This window comes from Pagrus pagrus (assembly GCF_965226575.1).
Source record: "Pagrus pagrus genome assembly, chromosome: 4".
Taxonomy (NCBI): Eukaryota; Metazoa; Chordata; class Actinopteri; order Spariformes; family Sparidae; genus Pagrus; species Pagrus pagrus.
Genome location: NC_140188.1, coordinates 15,210,256 through 15,228,853, shown reverse-complemented (window position 1 = coordinate 15,228,853; position 18,598 = coordinate 15,210,256). Strand labels below are relative to the sequence as shown.

The 18,598-nt window shown below is 42.8% G+C and overlaps 1 protein-coding gene across 9 annotated transcripts in view; it reads left to right on the top strand.

The window, feature by feature from the left end:
* dock10 (dedicator of cytokinesis 10) overlaps window positions 1–18,598 on the top strand; it is a 66,763-nt gene that overhangs the window by 31,571 nt on the left and 16,594 nt on the right. For 8 of the 9 annotated variants that reach the window (XM_084350876.1, XM_084350872.1, XM_084350875.1 and 5 more), the window contains exons 3-31: window positions 4,682–4,771; window positions 5,701–5,783; window positions 7,297–7,369; window positions 7,681–7,824; window positions 8,133–8,267; window positions 9,155–9,341; window positions 10,284–10,372; window positions 10,879–10,962; window positions 11,368–11,526; window positions 11,684–11,932; window positions 12,021–12,143; window positions 12,620–12,702; window positions 12,784–12,906; window positions 12,997–13,076; window positions 13,166–13,353; window positions 13,543–13,608; window positions 13,720–13,812; window positions 13,920–14,043; window positions 14,148–14,269; window positions 14,405–14,488; window positions 15,275–15,367; window positions 15,533–15,651; window positions 15,829–15,898; window positions 17,268–17,381; window positions 17,563–17,634; window positions 17,721–17,867; window positions 18,144–18,227; window positions 18,321–18,417; window positions 18,559–18,591. In XM_084350876.1, coding sequence (XP_084207002.1) covers window positions 4,682–4,771; window positions 5,701–5,783; window positions 7,297–7,369; window positions 7,681–7,824; window positions 8,133–8,267; window positions 9,155–9,341; window positions 10,284–10,372; window positions 10,879–10,962; window positions 11,368–11,526; window positions 11,684–11,932; window positions 12,021–12,143; window positions 12,620–12,702; window positions 12,784–12,906; window positions 12,997–13,076; window positions 13,166–13,353; window positions 13,543–13,608; window positions 13,720–13,812; window positions 13,920–14,043; window positions 14,148–14,269; window positions 14,405–14,488; window positions 15,275–15,367; window positions 15,533–15,651; window positions 15,829–15,898; window positions 17,268–17,381; window positions 17,563–17,634; window positions 17,721–17,867; window positions 18,144–18,227; window positions 18,321–18,417; window positions 18,559–18,591 — 3,208 coding nt within the window. The remainder of the gene's footprint in view (window positions 1–4,681; window positions 4,772–5,700; window positions 5,784–7,296; window positions 7,370–7,680; window positions 7,825–8,132; window positions 8,268–9,154; window positions 9,342–10,283; window positions 10,373–10,878; window positions 10,963–11,367; window positions 11,527–11,683; window positions 11,933–12,020; window positions 12,144–12,619; window positions 12,703–12,783; window positions 12,907–12,996; window positions 13,077–13,165; window positions 13,354–13,542; window positions 13,609–13,719; window positions 13,813–13,919; window positions 14,044–14,147; window positions 14,270–14,404; window positions 14,489–15,274; window positions 15,368–15,532; window positions 15,652–15,828; window positions 15,899–17,267; window positions 17,382–17,562; window positions 17,635–17,720; window positions 17,868–18,143; window positions 18,228–18,320; window positions 18,418–18,558; window positions 18,592–18,598) is intronic. The other variant, XM_084350871.1, reaches the window with a different exon arrangement.

Below are 18,598 nucleotides of genomic sequence, written 5' to 3'. Positions count from 1 at the left end.
AGAACAAAAAGGTTCTTGGCTAAAAATTGAAACCTGGTTCTCAGACAAACACATCAAGGGTATGTTCATTATTGAGTTATTCATTAGTTGATTTTGATTCATTGCAACAGCGGCTAGCTTGAAGTACAGTGTTTTTCAACTAGCCTATTTTTCCAGTCATTTTTTGCCTTTATAAGACAGTGTATAGTAGATGGCTGAAAGAAAACGATAAAGAGAAAGGGGGATGAATGCAACAAAGGTTTATACACAGGCTCAAAACGGGGACGTCGAGATTACATTTTTAGTGTCTTCAGGGCAACTACAACAGTTTGTGACATGATGTGATGAACTACCTTATTTTTGCTGACCAGCAGTAAAAATAAATCCATATATTAGGTTTATAATGAGGTGAATCAAGAGAAAGCAGCGATTCTTACCATTGATGGCTCGAAATAGATAAACATAACACAAATCATTTTAATTAAAGAATATAATACATTTTAACACATGTTCAGATGATTTGGACTGTTTGACCAAAAGCCATGCACAAACAAAATGTAGTGGATTAAAATTTCAACAGTTTAGTTGCAAAGAGTGTTTTGAGTGTTTGCACACTTTGAGAGAAAAACATGTCTTTCATCAGGATCAGAGATTCTGGGTTTGACTTAGCCCGATAGCTTATCGGCAGGCCTGATAAGGAATCGATTAATCACACATCTACACGATTCCCTCGACATCTGACACACATTGGTCACGGTAGAGTGTATTACAGAGGTTAAGCTGGCCTTCTACTCCATGCCATGGACATGACTCTTTTGTTCCATTGTGGGAACTTTTTGCATATCGTAGAAAGTGAAATTTCAATGTCCTTTTTATTATAAAGCAGGTCTGATTGCTGTATAAAGACCGTGGAACTATCAAAACAATCACTTCACAAATAGATGCACACAGCCTGTGTTCAGAAACTGTGCCTTTAAACAAGCAGTAAGGACTTCTGTAAGGTTGTGATGTCACAACTGCACAGTCACTGCCCTCAGCCACGCCCCCAACACAGCCATTGTTGTGGACGGTACATGCTCAGGTCTGTGAGAGCTGACCAATTAGAGCAGACTGTCTCTTTAAGGCCCCCTCCCAGAAAGCCCAGAGGCTGAATAGAGGTGTTGCAGCAATGGACAGAATAAGAACAATATTGTGTTTTTTTTAACATTAAAGCATGTTAACCTAAAATCAGCATAATATGGTGGCGCAGTTCTTAATCTGACAACAATACAGGTGACATCTTTTCTCCACTTCTGACAACCTTACTCACACTAATCATGCATGTTCAGCATTGCGGCCTTTTCATTACAGTCAACAAAGTATTCTCTCCGGCTCCTCTTAGCTCTTTGTTCATTAGTGCTTTCATTACTGTGCTAATACGTTTCTGCAGATGCAGATCCACCGCACATTAAGATGACCTAATTGGCTCGTTGTGGTAAAGGGAAATGTTTGCTTGTGGACCCCTGGAGTTGCAGCTTTAATGCATGACTCTGCTGGTTCCCAGCTCTGTCTGGCTTACAACACAGCCTCCTCTGATTTTCTTTGTCTCCACAGCCTACAGTCAATTTCCATAATTGCAAGCGAAAGCGGCTTGGCAGAGTATCGCTAATGCACAAAAGGCATTTACTAGATCTGCTCCGCTGCCAGTTGGTTAGTGAGCTCAGTGCTCGAGCCAGCTGATTGGGTTGTATAAATCAAAGTCCGTCTCTGTTCGTGCACAAAGATCTTTAATGCTGACTTGTTTTCATCTCATTCTGCACACTTGCACAAACATTTCTTTTTGAACATGAACGTGCACCTCAAAGACTGAATGTTGATTTGCTGTTTCATGGATCATAAACTATAATTTATATAATTAGAGCTGCGTGACTCATAGGTTAGGTTATTAGTTGTAGGTCTAACCACTACTAAGAGAGGGAATACTTATTAAGAGATCAGAGTTGAATTATTCATCTTTACTGCAGTAAAGCTGGCCTGAAATCATTTCCAGCAGAAGGAATAAATGAATATTATATCAATATATGACGTTTTGCATGTTCTCTCCTATCCAGCTCACGAGGTGTTAATATGAGCAACATGGCTTGACAAAGGGAGTCTACAGCCGTGTTAACAGCTCTGTGTGGGTGTACTCAGTCATCGCAAAGCTTCAAGCTAAATGCAAACAGCAACATGCTAATAAGCTCGCAATGACAATGTTAGCATGCTAATACAAAGCAGGCAGAATGTTTCCCACGTTCATCATCCTAGTTTAGCATGTAAGCATTTTGGCATTTGCTAAATAAACACAGAGTACCGCTGTGGATGATGGGAATGCCGTTTTTGCTTGTGTTTCGTCATAAAGCCAAGTTTTTAACAAAAGTGATTAGGGTATATCCTCCAGGGGAGCAAGAATATCTGTACAAAATGTCAATGCAATCCATCCAGTAGACATTTCAGTCTTGACAAAGTGGTCGAATGATTGACAGACGAACATTGCCTTCCCTGGAGCCGTGTTGCTATCGTGGCTAATCAGTGGTTTAACTGGCAATGTGGTGAGCAGCATACGTTTTGTTAATTATCTGCTTTACAATACACAGATGGGCAACATATTAAAGGAACTAAAATAACTTGAAGTTTTTTAATAACGTGTTGGGCCCCTGTGAGTCTCCAGAACAGCTTAATCACTCCTGTGGCATAAAGTTCGTTCTGGGGATGAACACCATGCATCCAAAATAAATTCCCTCATCTGGTTGCCATATCTTAATAAATCTCTCGACATTGTCATGAAGAGTGTAGGTCAGCTTTTCCAGATGGAGAATTCTCAGTACAACTTTATACTGGCCATCAAGTGCAGGGGTGTTCTTATGAGTCCAGAATTTGAGAATAGCCTTTCCTGCTATATACTGTATAAGAGTATTTCACTCAGTTTAATTCTAAGTGCTTTATTGTAGGCAACTGGACATGTTTCCACCCCACACAGGGTTTAAAGCCTGCAACTCCCCATCCAGTTAGTTAGAACTGAAGAAGCCCCTTGAATGAGAGGTGAAACGTCTTCAGGAAGCCTACCTACGATATAGCACGTCCAATTACCATGAACTGGATGACTGAGACCCTTCATCAACATCCACTCAATTTAAATTTGTGGTTAGCGCCCAAAATACACTGAAGAGGCCACTTCATCTTCACTTCACTCCAAAGTCTTTGTATCTTTGCACATTTCCAAAACATGTGCATATGTGCTGATTTCCTAAACGCAAAATCTTAGACCAAGCACAACAAAGCCTGTGTAATATTTGAAATTGTCTCTCTATCAGCACTACAGCTTGAATAGTATGTGTTTTTTCTATAACTGATACCACTACATTTGGAAGTGATCAGTGGAATAACTACAATTCAAACCAAAGGAATCGTAAACATAAGAAATCAATATTTTTTGGTATGGGTTGTTTAAGAATGTCTTCCAAGAAAGACACATTTGGAGGATGCGTGTTTTTGGAATAAAATGTCTTATTTGTAAATAGCTTACAAAATGAGACTGTGGTGAAGAATATTTACTCTCCAAACCCTCAAATGACTCCATTGTTCTCCATTCATAGACTTTGGCAAGCTGTCCAGAGGCTTTCATTTGGCGTTTTGATGATGGTGGTGCAGAGAGCTGTCTGACATGCCGGCCCGAAATCTGTCTGAGATGTTCAGCTCACATGTCTGCCCGTCCCAGAAGCTTGTGATTTATGATATTGGGATATAACAATAAAAACTGACTTGACAGCTGGGTTAAGATCTGGCAGCAGTGGAGGCCTTCACATATGATTCACATCATTTTGTTACCCATCAAACCGATACCATGTTATGTTTCTCCACTTCTTTTCAGAGGTTCTGTGTAGCCATTTGTAGCAATTCACATGCATTGATCATTTTTTTATTGGACATATGTGAGCAGATTGTAACGTGAAAATATAACCCTCCCCATCTCTCTCTGTCGCATATACAAGCCTTTGGATAATTTGTTTTAACTGGCAATACTTTTCTGCCTCAACATACCATTTTGAAGTAAATGTTGATTGCGCACTGTGATGGATATAGAGTAATGAAACCATCGGCGTTTACATTGGTTCCCTAAAAACCTTGCTATCACTATGCAATTTTGTCCACGCAGATTTCCACTTAAATCAGTTCATCAGTTTCCTCGAGGGGATTTTTTAGCAGAGGGGTTAGCCACCCAGATCTTCACACATCTTGTGTTTAGATCAATAAAACAACACCCACACTTGGTAAATATGACATATGCTTTGCAAAGTAGCTCTTTTTCCTCTGATGGCTAATGGTTTTTCTCAGTAACATATGCAAAAGTATTATTTTTATGTTTGAGTGGGCCGAGATAGCTCACCCAAACTTTATGATTCAGTCTCATAAGTCTGTTTAATTTGTACGTTGACATGGTCACTCAGTCCTTCACACTTTCCTGATTCCAGACTCTCTTAGTAATAATAATAATAATGAGCTGAGAGACAACAGTGACAAAGAGTTAAGCACGCGAGGATTGATGAACCTGAAAATGAGCAGGATATGTGTCCTTTAAACTCATATATTCAAGTCGAGTTTAATCTTTGTGTCATTCTTTTCTTTCGATTCTTTCCCACATCACCATGTTGACACTCCCCTCTTGGTGCTTTTATCCCTGCAGGTATCCACTGTGCCTCAGGAGAGTCGGACTCTCAAGTCAACTGTTCCAGAGGGGGCAGAGCAACAGGCTGAATGTCTGCTGGTCAGACAGGTGAGGTTTAATGTCTGTGTGTGTGTGTGTGTGTGTGTGTGTGTGGGTGTGCGTGCGGGACTTAACTGAAGCCACTGTGGTTGGGAAAAAGAAGGGTTTCAGTTGGTGGTGGTTAAGTTAGTCATTTTAGGCTGTTCTTAAAATAGGACATCCTGATACCGGTGCTGCGGTTTCACCGTGTCTGTAAAATAAACCAGATGTGTGTTCATATCTTGATGAGTATTGGACCATGTGTGTGTGTTTTTGTCTGTGGAGGCTAGGGCCATCAGGGCTCATTTCAGATCGACTTGCTCAAGGGCTCAGTGGAGAAATAATATCTGAGTGGACGGAAACTCCCCAGACAGTCCTGTCACAGCTCACTGGAGACTAGCGTGTGCGTCTGACTCTATTTGCGTGTGCGTGCTGTCCTGTCTGAGGTTGATGTTGTAGCTGATAATATGTTTGGACTGTTTATGATTTGTGACGTTAACGAAAGATCACAATCTCTCTAAACAAATGGATTAAAGAGAAGGGCGACTCGGCATTCAACAAGCAGACAGAGGATGTGAAGCTGCCTTCCAGTCTTTGTGACTTGTATACGTACAATAGTACTAGTGCACGCCCTGTGAGAGCACTATTTCAATCCCTGAGACAGACAAGTGATCTATTAAGATGTTAAGATATCTTTATTTGCAGATTCCTCTGGGACAGACTCTTAATTCAGTTCCTTTCTATAATTTAAATAATCTGATGATGAATCCCAGCCTGCACATCAGTAACTGGCCTCAGGAGATCTGAGGTCTGACTCTGCTCTCACTGTAGTGTAGCCGTCTTCATTGTCTGCAGACTTTCCAGCAGCCCCAGGTCCATTTTTCCTGGAGAGGCCATCATTTTATAAGTTAATATTTAATCACATTCAATTCATTCTTAATCTCCTTCCTCTCCGGCAGGCCTGTAAGTATTACAACTCTGAGCTAAATGTGGTCCAGTTCAAGTATGACGACTACGCTGGAGACTACCGCCTGCTGCCCAGGTAATACACCACGACTTTACTCTAGCACCCTTCCCAGTGTGTCTGCTGTATGAGATTCAAAGGAATAGTTAATCATTTTGGGGGATACGCTTCACTTTCTTGCAGAGAGTTTGATGAAATGATTGACACCACACACGTGTGCGCAATATGTAAAGCAACAAGTCATTTATACACTTTGATTTTTGTTCCAGTTAGAAAAAAAACTATACATAACTTGTCAATTAGTGAACCTTGGAGGTGCTGGTAGTTGGATTTCGTTACCATCGGACAGAGCCAGGCTAGCACAGACCCAGAGTTAGCCCCGAACTTCGAGGATATCCACGATGGCAAGCTTCATCGTGGCCAAGTTGCCTCTGAAAGTTGAGGCCAGCATAACCCTGATTTGTAGCGTCAAGTGTCGGGCTCAGTTTGTAGCTTCATATTGCCGGCCTCCATTGAAAAGGACTTGTGGACTGATGCTTTGTTATTGGTAGGCTGAACAAACCATCACACAGAGGCGGGAGGTCATGAACAAAAACAAGATGGTGGCTGGTGCTGAGTGAAAAAGAAGTAAGAGTAGAAGACTGAGGACACTGCGCTCTTAACAAATGTTAACTGTCAGCGCCTGTCTATAAATGTCAGGCACCCATTCAGTCAGTCAGTCAGTCGTTTATTTAAATGAGGCTGTCAGTCAGTCAAAGGGAGTTGTGTCCGTCCCCGTGAGACTGATCCAGAGCAGCCCTACAGTCACTGCTCTCAGCCACAGGAATGTCCCTTCTCTGTCCCATGGGTCACCACTGTATTCTTACAGTCAGTTCACATAACCTCTGAACTGACGACCAAGATGAACTACAAAGTAAAATGCAGCATAAACACCAGTTAGAGCACAATCATACCAACTAATGTTGTGTATTCGGAGCTGCAGAAGCACAGACGACTGCTCTATTGTTTGTTTAGATGGCCAACAAGCCAACCAACCATAAACTGCAGGCTTACCGGTGAAACACGCCAAGGAAACAATAGTACAATGGGAATCTACAGCTATTGTATATGTCTGGTTGTCACCGCTGTGATTGAGTGAAGCGATCTTCATCCGTGCACGCCAGTATTAGCATTCCTTTGTCAGCAGCCAGCCCGCAATCACCAGAAATCTTCTAAACATAGTCCCCTTAAGAGATTTTTTCAGCCAGCTTTTTTACAACTGTGTGACTTTTAGCCGAGGGTGGCTCCAGTGTTTCCCTCCACAGACTGCAGCCTCGCTGTCTGCAGCTCACAGCACACGCACAAAGGCATTTCAATCCCGTCTCTCGCACACAAAGACGGGTCAGCCTGTGAAATCAGTGGAGCGGCATCGAGCGAGGACTACCTATTGTTGACTCCTGACAGAGAACGATGGAGCCGAGTCAGCCACCCACAGTCATTTGCACTAGAGTGGATTAATTAAATTCCTGAAATCATTTTCTCTTTCCATCAATATATTTCATTATCAGAGTTCCTCATGTGTCTCCTCTTCTTTTCACCCATTCCTTTATAGGAAACTGTATAAGGCAGAGAAGCTGCCATCTCACTCTTTTGAGATCGACTATGAGGACATGGACAAGGATGAGGTCGGTAATGACCATCTTCTTGACAAATGCTTTTAGAATGAATGCATTACATACTGGATACATCCTGAGTCTCATGTTTAAATTAGTTTACTGCAGCCTTAAAGCTGTTAGAATATACTTTGCGAGAGCAGTTAGCTCATTTGACGGCAGTAGGACATTGTTTATGAACATAATCTGACTGACAAATGGCCATCCTGAGATAGAAGGGTCTTGGCATGTCTCCTTTTCACTATTGATCATGTGCTCCTCTCGGGCAGAGGGATGAATGGAGAGCTAATGTATCTATAAGTGACCGTATTTGTGTTTCACAGGATACCACCTCCCTGTCGTCGTCCAAAGGAGGAGGGGGAGGCGGCGGTGGTGGAGGAGGAGGGGGAGGGATCGGTGTGTTTCGGTCAGGCTGGCTCTACAAAGGGAATTTTAACAGCACCGTCAACAATAGCATCACTGTGCGGGTGAGGAAAAGTCTGATGCTGTCCCTTTTGCTGTATTAGGGTTGTATGTCACAGCTACTGAGAAAGCCCCTTAGTGCAAGACACAGACAGAGGCAGGTGGGTAAAGGAGCAAAAAAAGCTAGCTTTGATCCAGATAAACAAAGCTTATAACTACTTGTACTATATCAAGTAGATATACTACAAAATAAAACAAATCACCAAACCAAAAAAACCCAAACCATGACGTTGTATATTCCCAAATAATTAGTTGCCTTTGACTTTGTCCTTCAACCACGTTAATATATCCAAACCTCTTTCCGTCCGTGCAGTCTTTCAAGAGGAGATATTTCCAGCTCACCCAGCTGACAGACAACTCCTACATCATGAACTTCTACAAAGACGAGAAGATCTCCAAGGAACCCAAAGGATGCATCTTCCTCGACTCGTGCACTGGTGTCGTACAGGTGAGATATAACGCATTCATATATGATTACAATACAGTATTCACTACATTAAAGATATAAAGACCTGTGTAGATAGACTAAGCTACACTACCACTAAACAAGAAGGTGCTGGGTGCAAAAGGGAGCAAAGAAAAAAGACCAAAACATCTAGAAACTTCTACTGCCTCATAGATTCACTGTCTTTCCTTCACAAATACCTCCATCTGATCATCCCTCTATAAAACTCAATAGCAGATTAAAGTAAAAAAAACCCTGACATTTAAGTTGAACTGAGCAAGTATTATCTTTTATGAGAGGTTTTATAGTTGTAGTGCAGTAAAATGTGGCTTGTGGCATGAGAAATGTAGGGCAGGACGACACTACAAGCCCAGGTCAAGATGTTGTTGTGTTCCATCTAAGTGGAGAATTTAACCTTTTGTTTTTTTTGACCGACAAACCACATGGATGTCATTTTTTAAGTCCCTGCATGCAGCTTAAAGATACATTTGTCTAGCTTGACTTACAGTAATTGCTTAATGTACTGTATGTGGGTTTGGGAGTTGAAGCTTCCTCTTCCTCACAAAAACCACAATGGAGATGAGCTTTTAGCCTCATTGTGTTTTCATCCTCAGGAATTTGATTGTCTGCATATGCGGTCTTGTGTTTACCTTCGTAATTGTCAATTAAACGTATATCAAAACTTGCATAGGGCTTCTGTTTACAAGTACCCACATCCAGCTTTGTGGTTCCTGTATCCATTAGACATCCAGAAACCAAGTTTATGATTCTACGTACAGCATCTTTAAAGACAGCGTGTGCACTGTATGAGGAAGTCAACGCCGAACCAAGCTCTGGTTTTATCGTGTAACCGCATCATCCTATCCATCCTTCCATCCATCCCCCTGTAGAATAACCGTCTGAGGAAACACGCCTTTGAGCTGAAGATGAACGAGGTCACGTACTTCGTGCTGGCCGCGGAGAGCGAGCAGGACATGGAGGAGTGGATTAGCACGTTGACCCGCATCTTACAGATCAGTCCCCACGACGGTCCGGCTCCCGACCGCAAGAGCCTGGACCTCACCGACCATCGGCAGGGTGAGATCTGTTTTGTATTCGGGGATGCACAAAGTTTACCTACAGTACGACGGATGCAGAGCGAGGGAAGTGCAAAACAGTTGGGAAGAGCAAAATGGTAATTTAGAGTAAAAAGGGGTATTTAAGGAGAGACATCTTAGCATAATTCCAACACATGTATAAATCATGTTGCCCTTAAGAGAGGAATGATTTTATACTCAGTGTCAGCAAAAACGTAACCTTTCCCTCTCCGTCTGACTTACTCTAAATATCTGCCATCTTGCCACAACCTTAACGGGGAATTTCTGCTGGGCTGGTGTTCAATCTATAACACAATCATCAGGAAATGAAGCTTGACACCAACCTTGACTCCACCTTTGTTTAATACATCATACTTTGTTTTAAAAAAAAAAAAAACTTCACATGCAAGCAAAAGAAATCAAACTCCAGCGTATGTGCCAGCTCTGCGAGAGCTTGGGCATTGGGACTGCAGCCTGCAACATAAGGCACCCTGACAGAGCGCTGAGACTTGGCCCAGTGAAAAGTGGAGGAATGATGTAATAGCCTCAGCCGTCATGGCTCTGCGGTCTGTTAGCATGCCTCTAAATCAGGCTGCGAGCGTGTGGTGACCTACCATTAATGAGCCATTTTGTTCAGTATGGCCTTTGGGAAGAACGGCTCCAGGCACATGAAGGTTATATTTCTGCAGAAGGCTGCCTGCCTGCCTTATTATCCATAAAATACCACAAATAGAGTCATATTTTATCCTCAGATGGATATATGTCCACTGGCTCTGGTTGGTGTGTATTTAGTGCACTACTGAACCTATTTTAGAAAATGTCATATGGCCTTTAACCTGCGGGGTGAATTTGACTGCTTAGATAAACTTTCCCATACACTTTGTGTTGGTATATAAGCAGGAGTCACTCTCAGGAGTCCTGACTGTGTTTGTTCTCTCTCCAGATGTGTTTGACCTGTCGTTGAGCGACAGCTGTTTGCAGGAGAATGAAGATACTACGACAGAGAACGGCATCAATCCAGAGCTAGCAAAAGTGGGTTATGCTGAAACGTTATTATCTTATCTTTATTTTCAAACAATAATATAACTCTGCTGCTACTGCCTTACAGTTACCATTATCATAATAAATCGTTGATGCATTTGTCACCAGTCAGTGTCTATTTAAAGGGTAACTCCACCAATTTTACACATCAAAGTGTGTTTACAGGTCTTAGGGAGTACGACTGCATGTGTGAAAAGAGTAGTTTAAAGACTTTCGTGGCTCCAGAGGAAGCTGCATGTAATTTGATAAATTGCCCCCAGTGATGTCACTCAGTGGCATTTTCCATGTTTTGATAGGCCTCAGAGATAGAGTGCATAGTGCATATTGGTGAGAAACACTGAACATGAAGACTCCTCAAGCTAACTCAGAGACCACACTATTCATTGAAAAAGCAAAAACAGAGAGTGTTGCTGTTTTTCTTGATATTATAATTCATATTAAGATATTTTGCTCTTGACCGTGTCTTTCTATCTCTCTTGCCATCTCTTCCGTATCAGTATATCTCAGAGACGGATGAAGGAATTCGCTCTGCCAGGAGAGAAGAGAGGTTGAATCTGTTCTCACTGGACCCTGATACTCCTGTAAGTATAATGAATGTTGGCTGCACATCTACATGTGTTCATTGTTTTTTATTTATACATATTTTGACATGACTTGTACTTTGTACTTGATGCTGCAGTTTTAAAATCCGATCTTAATCGTAAAAATTAGTTCTCCTCACGTCAGGGTGTCGGCAGGTTCTTCCGAAAACGTCTTAAATTTAATTTTGATAAATATAAATAAAAGTTGTTTAATAGTCTTAAATTTGAATTTGTCCGGTCTTATACTTGCTTTCTGTCTTTAATTTGGTTAACATGTTGTTGAAAAAGGTTGTAAAGAACATTAGATTTAAATGTTTGATACTTGTAGACACCATGCAATGATTCATCCATGGTAAGTTGAAATAAAGCATGTCTCCAAATAACAAACTGTTCCTCCAACTTCAGGTTCTGAGGAGCCCCAAGGCCGAGCATTCATCGGTTGAGAACGCAGCAGTGCGTCCGTTTGATGAGAAGCTGGGCAGAAGGTTCATGATCACCTGCCGATCGCTAAACCTCATGCTGCAGGGCTGCATCAACGAGAGTGAAACTGGACCGGTCACTAATGTGAGGACGGTTTCTCAAAAATGTTTCAAAGTTAGCTTTAGCATCAGTTTGTCTCTGTGAAGTAAATGGTAATGGCCTGAAATCTCTCGGGGTGCGATAATGTAATAATAAGGAAGTGCTTCTTGAGTTACTGACTGATCTGAATCTGCTCCACCAGATCGAGCCCTTCTTCGTGTCGCTCGCTCTGCTGGATGTACGAGAAGGGAGAAAAGTGTCCGCAGATTTCCACGTGGACCTGAACCAAGAGGCTGTGCGTCAGATGCTCGGCGGCTGCACTAACGGGACAGGTGGCCCGGGGACGGGGGTCGGAGTTCAGGAGAATGGCCTGTGCTCTCCTGCCGAGAAGAAGCCAGGAGACTGTTACCTCAGCCTGGACATGGATCACTGGCTGTGCTTTCCCAAACAGGTGTGAGGATGTAACTCCTACAGTCTCCTTCAATCCCTTACTCTGAATTTACATGTTGAATGACTCTAATATATGTTTCTCCTCGCAGGCCATCTTCTCTGTAACCAACCCCCACACGGACATAGTGATGGTGGCAAGAGTGGAGAAGGTGCTGATGGGAAATATTGCTTGTGGGACAGAACCTTACACCAAGCATACAGACTCCAGCAAGGTCAATAAGTTTATCTGACATTTTGCATTTTCAGTGCTTTACTGTTTGCTTTCATTAACCGACAGCACAGAAACCCTTGTCTTATCTCTTGAAACAAGCCGGAGAAGGGCTCATGAAACACGCTCTTCTGGCATTTATTGCAAGGGAAATGGCTTAATCGACTTAAACAGTTTAATGCGTGACATTTACAAAATTGCTTTCCTGTAAGGCTGGACTTTATCTTCATCACCGAATGCCAGTCCGGTCGGATAGTTTCGAAATTAGGTTTTTCCGAAATCCTATCCAACGCATTTCCTGGCTTCCCTGCTGGCACTGCTCCACACGGTTAAGTGAATCACCAGGCGTTCAACCTGCTGCCAGAGTTACTGTATTAAATAAGCTCTGATTTAGTCTGTCACAGTCAACTTGACTTTAGGGCTGATCACATCCCACTGAGGTGTCCTCTAACATGTCCTTCTGTCCGTCTGCTTGCACAGACTGTTCAGAAGATTTTGAAATCCAACAAACAGTTCTGCAGCAAACTGGGAAAGTACCGTATGCCGTTCGCCTGGTCCGTCAGGTCAGTGCCAAGTCGTCTAAAGATATTAAAATATTTCTAACATTGTCGTCTCAGGATCTAACCTCTTTCTATCTATTACAGGTCGGTGTTTAAAGACAACCACGGGGCCCTGGACAGAGAGTCACGTTTCTCGCCTCTCTTCAAACAGGAGAGCAACAAGATCTCCACAGATGACCTGATTAAGCTAGTAACTGAGTACAGGAGGTAAGGCTTTACCTGCAAAGTAGGTCACGTCTTCTCCAAGGCAAGATAAACATTTATAACAACATGTTATTCAATTTTTTACACGTGCAGGGCTGAGAAGACCAGCAAACTGCAGACTATTCCTGGAACGCTGGACATTGCAGTCGACTACATTCCACTGGAGCATCCTAGTATGTCTACTTTTTAGGCAATACCTTCTCCTTCCTCCCACTTCTCAGATCTGCCTTCTGCTCACACGCTCTCTTTCCTGTGCTTTCAGACTGTGTGACATCCTCTTATATACCGGTGAAGCCCTTTGAAGATCTGAGCAAACACCAGCCCACTGTGGAGGTGGAGGAGTTTGTCCAGGACTCCACCAAGTTCACGCAGCCGCACCGCGTCTACAGGAACCACATCTATGTCTACCCAAAACACCTCAAATACGACAGTCAGAAGAGCTTCGCCAAGGTATACCCCGGGAGTTTTGACAACAAAAGCACAGTTTATGAGGAGCCTAACGATCCCAAATCACTAACTGTGCAGCTGTTTACAGAGTGCCTCTTGTTTTTTACATACTTCATATACTTTTATTATTCAGTGTATTCACATGTTGCGTGCTGACAATCCTGAATGTTACAATGGCGCTCTTGTTCGCAGGCTCGTAACCTTGCAGTCTACGTGGAGTTCCGCAGCTCGGACGAAGAAGTTGCCAAACCTTTAAAGGTAAAACACCATCCAAATAATATGCTGATGAGACATTTACTGGCTTTTATATGACTCGGTTTTCTCCAGTTAAACTTCGTCCATCATGAGAAACTGGCCTTTTTTTTCTAGTGCATCTATGGCAAGCCGGGAGGTCCAGTCTTCACCACAGCGGCCTGCTCAACAGTTCTGCATCACTCCCAGAACCCCGACTTCTACGATGAGGTAAAGGATATGACAAGTCGTCACATAGATGTCATTAGAACGTGGTCTGACTTAAGCTTCGGCAGATCACTGATAATATAATATATTTCATGCTATTGTGTCCCCAGGCGAAGATTGAGCTCCCTACTCAACTTCATGAAAAGCACCACCTTCTTTTCTCCTTTTACCACGTCACCTGTGACATCAACGCCAAGACGAATGCCAAGAGGAAAGAGACCCTGGAGACCCCAGGTCAGTTGGTAGATCAGGAGCTTACAGTAAATTTATATTGCAGCAGGTTATTTTGTCCACCTCTCAGCACTTTTGTGTTTTTGTATTTATGTGTGCCTTTTTAGTTGGGTATTCTTGGCTGCCTCTCCTCAAAGAAGGCCGCCTCTCATCTCAAGATTTTAGCATCTCTGTCTCCTGTAACCTGCCGCCTGGATACCTGGGTATCAAGGAAGCCAGCAACGCCAAGGTGAGAGGGAGGAAGGAAAGAGGGGGAGAGACGGGCACAGGGTGTAGAAATATTCAAAATACTGCTGAACAATGAAAACATGAATTTCTCAGAGAAGAAGAATATTGAGCGTGCTGTCCTCTTTTCTTTCTAAAGAATGGAGCAGATGTGAAATGGGTCGATGGAGGAAAAGCTATCTTCAAAGTGTCCACTAATGTCGTCTCCACAGTATACACTCAGGTAAGCACACCACTGAGTATTTAAGGGAGTCTGGGGACTTTCTCGACAGGCGTCAAAGAAATAGTCTCTATTCGTTACTGTTTACTGTATTTGTAAAATGTGCAATTTACAGAGTTTGCTTACAAGGAACTGTAACATGGACCTAAAATGACCATTAGAGTACATAAGTACATACATAAGTTTTTAAACAAATGCATTGTGAGGCCAAGATGCACAATCAACATTAGTGGATGGTTAGAGTGGCGACTTCCTCTTATGTAGTGTGGTACATGAAACAAGGAAATGGATAGTTTCTGTAGAGGATGTTTGGAGTGCTGCAGCAGCAATCTCTTAATTGGCTGGTGGGTGGTTTGAGTTTCCCTTGCAGTACTTTCTAAAAGACAATGACATTGATTTATAAAAGGCACTTAAAGTTGCTTTGACGGACAAGTTCGTTCAAGGTTAGGTTCAAGTTCGACAGTTGGTTTGGCAGCATGAAGTGCAACGTGAAAAGAAAGAAAGAAACGTAAAATTATAGAATCAATGAAGAAGCATGATCATCAGGACAGCAATAAAAATTTTTAAACTTAATGATGACTATCCTAAAGCAAGAACTTTAGAGAAAAAGTAGAATAATAATGAGATGGTGGCTAAATCGCACTGTAAACAATACCTGAATTGTTTGAGACTGAATCACTCAATAAAATGTTGACTGAAGTTCACATTTTAGGATTAACTGCTACTTAGAAAGGAGCCAGTCCACTAATTCTTCCAGCAGATGCTAACTGCTGATCCTCTCTGTGCCAGGACCCCCACCTGAACCGATTCTTCCAGCAGTGCCAGAAGAGAGAGCTGGACCTCTCACTACCTCCTACCTCCAACTTCCTCAACTGCCTGAAGGTCAGCGAAAACGCTCTTCGTCCCCTCACTTTTCATTTATTGAGACAAAAGAGACAAGACCTTGACAACTAAACACGGCCGCATTTTCCCCTGTATGGTTTCTTATTCTTTTCCACCCTTCTCCACCTCTTCCTCCTCCTACGCTTCTTTTCCACTCGTCTCCAGGGTCTTCTCAGCATGGAGAGAATCCCGGTGATCATCCGATTCCTGCCAGTGCTCTTCAACCAGCTGTTCAAGGTTCTGACTCAGAACGACAACGATGAGGTCACTACTGCCACCACCAGGTAGGCCGTGGTACTACAACTGTCCACAACAACTGGGTTCACATCAGGGTGGGGGCTCTGTGGATCATTTTCTGTTGAGAACTCCATTTTCTTGCTTATTTGTAGCTTTTTGTTTGGGGAAGAGAAAATGTTTCAGTGTTTGACAGATGTTTTCTGTCATTGTTGTCCTGTCTGCAGAGTTCTGGTGCACATTGTTGCAAAGTGCCATGAAGAAAACCTGGATCACTACCTGCACTCCTATATTAAGGTGTGTGTGTGTGCTCAGGATCATCGTATGATGTTTTTGAAGGCTGTTGTTTTCCATAAAGGGCTGGAGTCTCTGCACAGACGATTTAAATTCTGCAGCAATAAGGGGGATTTGTGTGTTTGTATGTGTGCATGTTTGTGTGTGTGCTTTGGGCCAGCACGAGTGTGGCTAGGGCTGCGTGCCCAGAACACAGTGCAAACACACGGAGAGAAGAAGAAGGAGAAGAAGAAAGGCTGATTGAGTATGAGTCAAACTAGGACATTGGGCCGGCTCGATCAGAAACACAAGGCACGTTTGTTTAGGGGGAAAAATCAGCGAGCGAATTAGAGCAGAGAGCAGCATAAACCACAAGACCTGTTTCATGTTGGCCACAGTGAAGGAAAACTGCAGCGCTTCGAGAGGTAGTGGCAGAGATGAATGGTGGGAGGTAAGAGGAGAGGAAACGGGGGTTGCCATAGTAACAGATTGGCATGGTGTTCAGTAGTAGTGGTGCCCAATTTAAACTGCTGAGTGTGTCTGTGTGTGAACATGTGTGTGCTCAATGATGAGAGGAGAAAGAGATGGGGGTTGAATTCATTGTAGCATGAAGTGAGAAGTCTGCAGTTATATTATTTGAATCAAACCTCACGTGTGGATTTAAGATATTTCATTTTCCTTATTATAAAAGTGTGTTTGGTCTCACGCATCTACAGGATTTGTGAATGTGTGTTTTAGCGCATATTAGAGCTGAAACAATTAACCCATAAGACAATGAATCACCCAGTTCACAGACGATCTGTTAATTATTTTCCAATATTCCCCCAATTCCAGCTTCCTAGTTGTGATAATTTGCCACATTTCTATGTTTTTTTGTGGGAACAGAACAAGACATTTCAAGACATGAACTTAAGACATAGAAAATTGTGTAGGACGCTTTTCACAAATATTTAGACGTTTTAAAGACCAAGAAATATGATAATTACTCTAAAAATAATCAGAAGATGGGGGATGGTTAGGGCTGAAGCTGCAGCTAACCATTATTTGTGCTTTCAATGAAGCTGCTCTCCTAAAAGTTGAACAAATCTTGTGAAAAATGTCCATCTCAATATTCTAGAGCATGTCATTAAATTTGTTCAAGAAATCGTACAAACCCCCAAAAGATTCAATTCACTTAAGTGTAAGACAAAGAAAAGCAGCATATTCTCTCAGCTGACAACCTGGAATAAAGACATTTTTAGGTGTTTGTTGTGACTTCAGTTGGCATCTGAGCGGGAATCGTTGTTGCATGTAATCGCGTCTCTTTCTCCCCGCTCATTGCACAAAAAATCATTAAGACGAACTGCTTTAACTAAGTACCTCTGACTTCCTTTCCCTTCTCTCCTCTGTGCAGTATGTGTTCAAGACGGAGGCCCACGGCTTCAGGACCGTTCATGAGGAGCTGGCTAAGGGGATGACCTTTGACCTGAAGAGCAATGAGCAGGCAGCGGTCAGGAATGTCCTCAAGGTTTGTCTTCCTCCTCAATGTGTTTTTTGAAACTGCTGTTTAGAGGCTTCATTAATTCAATAATGCCTCTCAGGTCCTAGAGAAAAGTAAATCAGAATCAGAATCATGTGCCTCCTGGAGCTGATCTGCCAAATGAATATTGGAACAAGACTGACTTTACTCTGACCTCTCCTGGTTTCAGTTCTCCTGGTTCTTCTTCGAGCTGATTGTCAAGTCCATGGCTCAACATTTGGTGGACTTGGACAAGGTAAAGGTAAGTCGGTACACATCACATTTTTAAAACCACTCGACCTTGGACACAGTGCGCGATCATGTCACACTGACTCTGTGTTCCTGCAGCTTCCGAGGCCCCAGCGTTTCCCCTCGTCCTACCTGAGCCGCGTGGAGACCCTAGTAGAGACGGTGTCTGAGCACATCTTCTGGAAGAACAAAGACCTGGCAGAAGAGACGCGCAGTGCCAACTTGGCTGTCGCGGCTTTTGTCAAGGTGGGAGCAAAACGTCTCATGGACTTAATTAAAACAAGACAGACACCACTGATGCTTTGGGACTCAGTGTTAGAGCACATTTGAAGGGAACATGCTGCACTATTAAGCTGACTGTATATTGTTCTGGGAAGGGATCGATACAAACTGTATAAACAATCTGCAACTCAAAATTGCTTCCATTTACAATCGTTGCCTATTGATTCCCCCTGTGTTTAATGATCTGTCTCGTCTTTGTAGCGGATGTTGGGTCTAATATTTATGTCTGTCTCTCTGCAGCGTTGCTTTACTCTCATGGACAGAGGCTTCACATTCAAGCTGATTAGCAACTACATAAACATGATCACTGCCACTGACAGCAAGGTAAAGAAACACAGGCAAACAGGACTGATTAGTAAAGATAAACGAGGGATTGAAAATGACTTTATTTAATCTTTTTTTTTTCGTGTCTGACAGGTCTTGTGCGAGCTGAAATTTGAATTCTTGAGAGAGGTGTGTAACCACGAGCACTACATCCCTCTCAGCCTGCCCTTACCCTCCGCTCGCATCACAGGTAGGAGCCCCGAGTCGAACCCTGCAACTCCGTGTACATGTGGTAACTCTCATACATCAAGTAGCTCTCACCCTCTCATTTGTCTATTAACACTATGTCTGTCTTTCTCTGTCACCTCCTCTGACTGTTTGTCCATGTCAGACCATGCATCCCCAGAGCCACAAAGTACTCATGGTAAATA